General features: G+C 56.3%; 1 protein-coding gene across 2 annotated transcripts; it reads left to right on the top strand.

Annotated features, from left to right (window-relative positions):
- Nucleotides 1-2,020: 2,020 nt before the first annotated feature.
- Nucleotides 2,021-7,227, top strand: FEZF2 (FEZ family zinc finger 2). 2 transcript variants are annotated; one of them, XM_015065308.3, is made up of 5 exons: nucleotides 2,941-3,516; nucleotides 3,879-4,805; nucleotides 5,157-5,291; nucleotides 5,482-5,614; nucleotides 6,546-7,227. In XM_015065308.3, exons 2-5 carry the CDS (start codon nucleotides 3,942-3,944, stop codon nucleotides 6,803-6,805), a joined length of 1,392 nt encoding a protein of 463 aa, XP_014920794.2. In that variant the 5' UTR covers nucleotides 2,941-3,516; nucleotides 3,879-3,941; the 3' UTR covers nucleotides 6,806-7,227. The 2 variants fall into 2 exon arrangements, with proteins under 2 accessions (XP_053075122.1, XP_014920794.2); XM_053219147.1 differs by lacking the exon at nucleotides 6,546-7,227 and having other exon boundaries at nucleotides 2,021-3,516; nucleotides 5,482-6,136.
- Nucleotides 7,228-9,236: the final 2,009 nt, after the last annotated feature.

Genomic DNA, 9,236 nt, shown 5'->3' on the forward strand with positions numbered 1-9,236 from the left:
AGAAAAAAGTTACCCCTAGTCTCCCAGAACTCCGCCACCAACTTCATAAAATTGTCAAATTTTAATCCCTATGGTCCTCCCTCTTTGTTTTGACATTTCAGCGTAAAAAAAAAAAAAAAAATTACTGAGGCACCTGGGTGGCTCAGTCGGTTGAGCGACGGACTTTGGCTCACCTCTCGATCTCAGTTCGGGAGTTCGAGCCCCGCGACGGGCTCTGTGCTGACAGCTCAGAGCCCGGAGCCTGCTTTGGGTTCTGTGTCTGACTCTCTCTCTGCTCTTCCCCTGCTCACACTTTGTCTCTCTCTCAAAAATAAATAAACATTAAAAAAAATTTTTTTTTAATTCCTGCAAATGAGAATGAATTTGAAGGGGGGGGGCAGCGATTGAAAATCTCAGCCCTCCCTCCACCAAGTGCCATGCTCCCCTAGTCCTCTTTTATTCTGCCTGAAATCATCTCGTTTACAGAAAATATTTGTTTGCACTATTAGTTGGTACTGGAGTTAATTACTCAATGTGTTAACGTGAAGTAATATGTATAAAAGTAGGATCAGTGTTTATTGTGTGGGTGAGCTGTTGAGCGGTGCTTGAATAAACTGCAATTAGGGTTAGATAGAGATTAATTAACATGTGAGTGGCAAGGTGTAAAATAGTCTCCAACCCTCCACTTCAATATAATCTGCAGGCGAGGGAAGGAGAAGTTTGTGAAGCTAATTAAATACTTTTCTAAAAGCCAGTGTATTCACCCAACATTTGGAAAGAGAGGCACATTAGGGGCAACTTGTTTTTACCCAAATGTTTTCTTTCCGTGGAGGTAACACTCCTTTGTGATGCCGGGGAGAGCGGGATGGCTTGTGCAGTTGCAAAAAGCGCCAGGGATGGCAAGACAGGTTCACGGGAAGCCTTTGGAAGCCTTTCAGCCTGATGGAGCTTTCAAACCAGCAGATATTTCGCGCTGCCGAGATCAACAATTACCCAATTTGGAAAGGGGGTTGGGGTGCGGTGCCGGTGACTGAAGGAGACCCACAGGAAAGTCGGTATAGAAATTCGGGTGTTGAGCCCCTCCGGGTGTATTGATACTGTTTCAATGTCGGGGTGAGTTGTTGGTTTGTTTCCTGTTGGGGGGGGGTGCGGGTTCATTTGTGTTGTTTGCACATTAACACAGGGATGGGGGTAGAGTGGGTCTGGAATACCGCCTCTTTGAACATCTAAATTCAATGGGTTGTATATGGAAATACTTTTCGGACAAGCAAGCTTCTTTCTTCTAGCTTTGAAATCTGGAAGTTTGGGGAGAAGGGTTCTTTGGGGAATAGACTTGCGCCTGCTGAATTTAGGGGGAAGTAGAAGGAGTTCTCCAGCCTTAGCAGGGTGAGAAAATCCACCCGCCGATGTCACCCTCCAGGCCACTTTCCCTCAGACATCTCTTTGTTCCCTCCCCTTGCTTTCCAAGTACACTTTTCTGTTCCCTTACCTGCCAGGTCAATATCCGGTTTGAAATTGCACGGCAGAGGGGAGTGGGTAGTAGAGAGAAGTTCTGAAGGGGAAAAGGAATGCTTTGCCTTCAGTTAAAACTAGACCTTTCCCCCGTTCTTTCCCTGATGGCTTTCTGGGATGTTTTGCAGCTGAGAGGCCTCAGGCAAGATACTCAGTTTCTCAAGACCTGTTCCTGAGTGAAAAAGGGAAAGGTTTGCTTTCAGTAGCATTTTCTTGGGCTCCACAAGCCCCTGTATCTTTGGAGATGAAATTCACTATCAAACCCTCAACCCTGTTTGCTCATATTATACCCGCCGTAATCCTCTTAAACTGTGGTTGCGGCTACAAAACTCGTGGTCTTGCAAAAGCCGGCTGGCAAGATGTAATTGTCCCGCACACAAAACCGTCCAAAAGTTTTTAAAAACCCCTGCACCCCCCCCCTCCTTCCTAAACCTAATTCTCTCGCTCTCTCTCTTGCTAGCCGCCCCCCCCACCCCCCAAGAACCCTCAGCCTCGACCACTTTTGTTGTCGCCAAGAGCACCCGGCCTGTTGAAAGTGCTGGAGCGTCTTTGAGCAGTTTGTTGTGATACGCAGGTAGAATGGTCTGCAAACAGATGAATTCAGCCCCTCCAAACCGAGCGTGGAGCGCGCTGCTTTTGTGCGCCAGGCACAAAACGCTGAATTCCTCCGAACTTACTTGGGGCCTGTCTAGAAAAGGGCCTTTTCTTCCCTCTGCTTGTACCTCTGGCCACACTAAGTCCCTGCCCGCCCCCCTTCAAGCCCCCTCCCTCTCCCCTCTGATAATCCTTCTCTTTATTTTAGAAAAACACAAAACCCGGTTCCACGCGGTGCTTTAGTGGCTAGAAGTGAAAGAGCTGCCTTGGCAGAATTCAGCTCTATGAATCACTTCGGAAAATTGGTTCGACTGAATGGCCTTAGGAGGAAAAACGTTTTAATAGGATCCAGGGGAGGTTCTGCTGTTTCAATCTGCTCCTTAAACAGGTGGAGATTGGACCTTCTCAATTATACAAACAGTAAGTACCCATCAGCAGGGAGAGCTGCCCTCCGAATCCTCCCCGCACGCAGCCCGAAACCAGCAGCAGAGCCGGGCTTTGCCTCAGAAACCCGATCACAAATCAGCGATTCTGATCGATTAGGTTCTCAAGCAGTCCTCTAGCTTGCTGTGCAGTCTCCCCCAGCCGCAGGCGAGGAGTTCGGCCAGAGAGGGGGAGGCGCGCCCACCGGGCGCCGAGGCCCCCGGGGTCTGGGCGCGCGGCCTTGCTCTTCCGGACGCTTCAGGGTCGTCCTTGGGCGGCGGGAGCTCTCTCCCGACCTCCGACGCCAGCCAAGGCGAGCTCGTTGTTTTTGCATAAATTAATATTTCCCCATTAACAAGTTCCCCCCTCCAAACGCGGCGCCCGCGTCCATGCGCCACATCCTAATGAGGTAATTATCATTTGCGCGTGTTCGGGGCTGGCGCCGGCTCCGTGGGTAAATGGCAGTTTATTAGCACCATGCCCAGCTCGGCTGCAGAGGGCTAAGGGATAGTTCAGCGACTAGACGGACACCCAGGGGCCCTTTGGGGCGGCGCGTGCGGGACCCTCTGCCCTCCCCGCGTCCCTCAAACCTATAGGCCCCCAAAGTTGTGAATCACGCACAGAACTCTGCCTGGGTTTGGGCTCCCCCCACCTTCTTTCCACCGGCAAAACCATCACGATTCCTCCCCCTCCCCCTCCCGTCTCTTCCCTCCTTCCCGATTCGCGAACCGCTCGCACTTTCCCGAGGGGAGCGCGGGCGCCAGTTGCCTCCTTTTAAAGTTTGAGGGGCGGTGGCGGCGGCGGCCGGCAGGCGCGGGGGAACACAGGGGCCGCTACGGGAGCCGCGCCGCCGCCCATGTCATTCCACTTCAAGTGACTTCATGTGATGTCAGCTGAATGTAAAAGACAGTGATCTCACGCGGAGGGGAAGATGTTTGCCATCAAAATGTGACAGAGGAGACACGCTGCATGGCTCGGAACGCATCTCCTTGGCGGTGGGGGAAAGAGGTAAATGCGAGGTGGCTCTCCTGGTCCTCTAACTTTGCCCCTTCACCGTCCAGCTCCCCGCACGCGTGGCGGAGGCCAGGGTCCAGGGAACGGCTCAGGGGGGGTTAATTTGAGGCTCTTTTCTTTCTTTCTTTTTTTCTCTCTCTCCTTTTCCTTTGTAAACCCTCCCCCGTCTTCCCCCTTTCAAAGTCTCAGGGCAGGGGCTGGTGGGTTCCTTTGCGCGCCGGGTTAATGGGAGGTAATTTGGTCCCCTTGGGTGCACTTTGTTCTGCCCCTGTTCATTTGAATGCAAATGGGTGACCTGGACCCGACAAGGTGCTTATTAAATTGCGGTTTCCCTCCCTGCCTTTTCCGGAATGCAGACTTAGAGGAGAGAGGCTGCGCCCTGGCCCAGTCCCGCACGGCAAAGCTCGGCTCGGCGCGCCATGGCCAGTTCGGCTTCCCTGGAGACCATGGTGCCCCCGGCCTGCCCGCGCGCTGGAGCGTCGCCGGCCACTTCCAAGACGCTGGCCTTCTCCATCGAGCGCATCATGGCCAAGACGTCGGAGCCCCGTGCGCCCTTTGAGCCCCGGCCGGGGACGCTGGAGGCAGACGGCGGCCAGGGCAAGAAATTGCTCAACCTTTGCTCGCCGCTGCCCTGTATGATCCCCCTCCAGCCCCTAGGCTACGAGGTGCCGTCCAAGACGCTGCTCAGTTACTCCGAGCTCTGGAAAAGCAGCCTCCGGGCGGGCGGCGGTGGAGGAGGAGGAGGAGGCGGAGGCGGCGGCGGCGGCGGCGGCGGCGGGGGGGCCCCGGTGTGCGGCGCCAGCGGCTTGTGCAAAACCAACTGTGGCGTGTGCTGCAAGGCCGATCTGGGCCTGGCGCCGTCTGCGCTGCCGGCGGGCAGGGTCATCAAGCCGCAGGTCATCAACCAGGCGGTGGGGCTGCCGGCCAGCGGCTCGCTCTACTATTTCAACTACCTGGACTCTGCCGCGTACCCGCCGTCTGAGCTCCTCGGAGGCCACCTCTTCCCGTCCGGCCTCCTCAACGCACAGGCCCCCGCCGCCCTGGCCGCGCACCCCAAACTCTTTTTGCTGGAGAACGCCAAGTTGGCCGGCCTGGCCGCGGACAAGTTCCCCCATCCGGCCCCCTATGCCCATAAGGAGCGCTTGCCCGCGCCGCTGGAGCAAGTGCTGAAGGAGAACTCGGCCCTGACCGCCGAACGCGGCGGCGTCAAGGGCCACGGCAAGCTGCCCGGGGGCTCTGCGGACGGCAAGCCCAAAAACTTCACCTGCGAGGTGTGCGGCAAGGTGAGGCCCCGGGTCCGCGGGGGCTGGGAGGGATGAGCAGAACAGCAGCTTGGCTGAGGCAGCCCGGACCGCCCCTTCCCCAAGTTTAGGAGCTCCCCGGTAGCTATCTACTTCTCACATTGGGGGGCCAGCTGGGCCTCAGTTTCCCATTCTGTAAAATGGGGATGTCGTTGTCCGCGGCCACACGAGACGTGTGAGCAGTGGGTTGGGAAGCGCTTGGCAAAATGAACAGGGCTCTGGTTGGTTTCTGAAGGGAGTGTTGGTTGGGGGATGTAAGGCGCTGGCCTCCCCAGTCTGATTCTACACCCTCGCGGACGGACACACCACAAGGCCCCTCGTGTCCTCCCATAGGTGTTTAATGCTCACTATAACCTGACCCGCCACATGCCGGTCCACACCGGAGCCAGACCGTTCGTGTGCAAAGTCTGCGGCAAAGGCTTCCGCCAGGCCAGCACGCTCTGCAGACACAAAATTATCCACACCCAGGTACGTGGCCCCCGGGTCGAGCTCGGCCCCCCCCCCCGCAACACCCCGTGCCTGAGCGACGGTGTTGGGGAGAGGATGGCAAGGGCTCCCCTTACCCCTCCCGGGGAGCCCATGCCCCTTCAAGGTGCCCCCGAGGTGGCCTCCCCTAGCCGGGGCCTTGGCCTCATTGTGCGCGCGCCCCTTTTCGCAGGAAAAGCCGCATAAATGCAACCAGTGCGGCAAAGCCTTCAACCGCAGTTCCACGCTCAACACGCACATCCGCATCCACGCGGGCTACAAGCCCTTCGTCTGCGAGTTTTGCGGCAAAGGCTTTCACCAAAAAGGTAATGTGCGGGGCGAGGCCCTCTCCTCACCTCACCTCCGGACTCGGCGGGTCACTGCTAGCGGGAAGGCAAAGAAGGATCCGGAGAGAGGGAGCGTGAGAGCTGCAAGCGCGGGCAGAGCATTTCTTTGGAATCGGGTTGTGCCCGGTTTGGGTGGAAGCTCTCCGGGCCGGGTTAGTAGACCTCGCTGGATTCAGGCTGGTTGCACGGGGAGACTCCGAATTTGGGAGGTGGGATGGAAGGAAGGGACAGAGGGAAAGGAAGTAGGAGAAAGAAAGGCTATTGCTCTATAGAAAAAGCTTGTCTTTGTAGCCGGGACACCCCTTTCAAATGAAAAAAAAAAAAAAAAAATCGAGGCAAACTCCACCTCCTGGGAATAACAAGACCGGGGGAAACCATTACTGTCCCCAGCACCTCCAGGCCCGGCGCCCCGCTTGGGTTTTTCAAGGCACTTTTGGATCTCCGGGTGGTATCTTGGTGGGGGTGGGGGGCAGAGGGAGTAACTTTTAAAATGAGAAAAAAAAAAAAACCAAAAAAAACAGAAAATGAGGGACGAAGCCCGGGTTCGTGCGAATTTCTTCCAGCGAGGCAGCAGCCAGGAGAAGGACCCGATGCGTCTCTGGGCTGTGCAAAAGTTTCCCGGCCAGCCGAGCACAGCGGGAGGGACGCTGCGCGGGCCTGTGCACCGGGCGGGGCAGGGGCGCGGGGAGGCTACGCGGGACTCGGCCCTCCATCCTGTCGTGAGAGCCTCCGGCTTGACGCAGACGAAGTTTGACAACTTCTTCACTCGGAGAGGTCGCGCCCGCCTAGCCAAGCGTCGCCTTCTTTGCGCGGGCACCTGAGCCAACCCTGGGACGCCCGGCACCCCCCCACCCCCAGTTCCAATACATTCCCTCCCCCCCTCCTTTTTTTTGTTTTTGGTCTCCCGTAGGGAACTACAAGAATCACAAGCTGACCCACAGCGGCGAGAAGCAGTACAAATGCACCATCTGCAACAAGGCCTTCCACCAGGTCTACAACCTGACCTTCCACATGCACACCCACAACGACAAGAAGCCTTTCACGTGCGCCACTTGCGGCAAAGGGTTTTGCAGAAACTTTGACTTAAAGAAACACGTGCGCAAACTCCACGATAGCGTGGGGCCTGCCGCCCCCTCCACAAAGGACCTGACTCGGACAGTGCAGAGCTGAGAGCTACTGCCTCGCCCTCCCTTCCGGCCCCATCCAGCCCCCAAACAGATCACACGTATAAACTTATTTCTAAAATTAAAAGAAAATAAAAACTATAGCAGAGAGGCTAAAATCTATTTATCGAAACCAGCATATTTTTTGGAAAGCTAAACGTTTCCTCGATGACTGGCAGCAAACGCGTGGCTCCCACCTTTGTGTATTCGGGAAACTTATTTAAACCCAGTGCGCTGAAACGTATTTCCCTCCAGGCCTCCGCTTCTCCTCCGGCCGTGGGTTTTCACCCCAGCCTGTCACGTGAACGCCCCGGAAGAGCGCGGCGCCCCCAGCCATCTTTATACAGCCATGTAAATCCTCCTGTACAAGCGAACTCGGAATATATACATATCTAACTCAATAAACAGAATCACTAGTGCGCGTTTTCTTTCCCCCCTCTCCCCTCGCCGATAGGTCAGCTCAGCAACCCCAAAGAATGAGAAGGGAATAGGCGTTTATAGCATTTCCCTGCCCAAATGCTACTTCCTTTGGGGTGCTGGGACCAGGGTGAGGCCAAACCGGTGTTCCTGCGGCGCTTGCCTGTGAAGACCCTCCCTCCGCGCGCCCCCTCCCCCTCCCCCCACCCCCCCCCCCCCCCCCCGGATCGAGGGAGCAAAGGTCTACGTCGGCCTACACGTGGTGCCAAGTTTTTATTTGGTGACTCTTCCGACGCTTGGGATTCTGGGTGTTGCCTTATTTGGGTGAGAAAATTAAAAAAAAAAGGAGGGGTTAAAAGTCGCTGGGTGTTGGGGAGCTGGTTTGGGTGCATCTTTCAGCAAATTGCCTTGCCGCGCAAGGGTAAACGGCCAGGGCAATGCCCCTCTGGGGAGCTTCTGAGCATGTCTCCTTTTCTGGGCGACCTGACGGGCGGGGGGTGGGGGGGTGGACTCTTCCTCCCAGTTTTTCCTGGAGACGAGAGCTGGAGGCCAAGGGTCCCCAGCCCAGCCGGAGCTCTGGGGCTCCGGGGCTCCCTGGCCGGTGCTGCTGATCTGGGGCTAGCCTCCGGGTGCTGTGCGCCCTGCCGCGGGAGGGCGCACCCGGACTCTGGGAGCTCGCAGCCGCCGCCTCCCGCTCCCCGATTACCGCGCAGTTAGCCCATTTTCTGAATAGCTATCTCCGCCGCCGAGCACGCTGATGAAATGATCTCACGCTTGCTTCCTAAGTAATGACCCAAATTAAGAGAGAAAACAGAGACCCTTCAAACAGCATTACATTAATCATCTAATCATTCCCAGGAGGGGGTCGGCCGCCGCCGCCCCGTTTGATCCGAATCTGGATAATCAAGAGCTCAGATTACTGGCTGGGCGCGCCGGACCTCCCCCCCCACTCCATACACACACTCTTAATATTCGCGCCGAGATTCAGCCCACGTCTTCTGGAACAATATTCCCCAGCGTGGAGAGGAAAGGCGGCGCCGGGCCGGAGAGCGCGCTTCCACGCAGCCTTGCCATTGCAAGGAATAGGGCGGCGGCAGCCGGGCGTTGATCCCACGCGGATTTCCACTGCGAGTGGAGGTTATTTGCTTCGTTAATGCAAAAGGAAACCCCCTCCTAACTCTGCAAGTGACTTGGGTGCGGGTTATCCCAACACCCGGTATACAGTAGGAGCTCAGTGCTGCCGGCGCCAGGGGCTTCCACGATCAAAACTGCTCACGTTTCCCCAACGCTTGCTTCGTTTCCAGGCACAGGTGCTTTCGAATGTTCACAACACCCCTCAAGCTGGGGACGATTTATGGACGGACAGAGACATTGAGGCAGAGATAAGCCAAACGACATGCCTCGGGTCACGGGACTAGGTAGGGCTGGGATTCGAACTCCAGGAGGCTTTCAGGGAACCCAAACTGCCTTCAGTCCTCGTGGGTGGGGGAGGAATCTCCAGGTTGGGACCCGCGCGAAGACGTTTGGCTGCTGCGTGGAGGCTCAGTCCTGGTCACAGCCAAAGGTTGGGTTCCGCCCCCGCCCAATTCGCAGACCCATTGCGCGGGGAAGGAGAATTGTCGATTTTGTTTGCACAGAGGACAGCGACAGCTTCCTCAGGCTGTCGCGGGAGTATTTTTAGTACCTCCGATTCAGAAATAGGAACGTGTACATTAGAATTCCATTTCCTGAAAGGAGAGCGTCCTCGTTTTTGTAATCCCCCCCCCCCTCCCAAGTCTGGGAAGACGCAGTCAGGGGAGGGGGAATGAGGAAGCGAGGAGGAATTTAAATGTTAGCTCGTTCTGGCTGCAGTTCGCTGAGGGGAGATTGGGACCCAGAGGGATATGCAGATTTAACTCCGAAATCTCCATGGATGCCACAAACCCCAGGAAACCCCAGGATGGGCGAGGAGGACTTGGCGGCCAAGGATATGGAAATATCGCCTTGCTTTTCCCACACATCTATCCCCAGGGGTATTGCGA

The sequence above is a fragment of the Acinonyx jubatus genome, chromosome A2 (assembly GCF_027475565.1).
Source record: "Acinonyx jubatus isolate Ajub_Pintada_27869175 chromosome A2, VMU_Ajub_asm_v1.0, whole genome shotgun sequence".
Classification (NCBI taxonomy): Eukaryota; Metazoa; Chordata; class Mammalia; order Carnivora; family Felidae; genus Acinonyx; species Acinonyx jubatus.

What these genes read in the sequence shown, in the direction of transcription:
- FEZF2 (XM_053219147.1), top strand. Translation starts at nt 3,942, where the DNA reads ATGGCCAGTTCGGCTTCCCTGGAGACCATGGTGCCCCCGGCCTGCCCG. An exon ending in CCTGCGAGGTGTGCGGCAAG is followed by an intron (nt 4,806 to 5,156) that starts GTGAGGCCCCGG and finishes GTCCTCCCATAG; the next exon opens with GTGTTTAATGCTCACTATAA. An exon ending in ACAAAATTATCCACACCCAG is followed by an intron (nt 5,292 to 5,481) that starts GTACGTGGCCCC and finishes CCCTTTTCGCAG; the next exon opens with GAAAAGCCGCATAAATGCAA.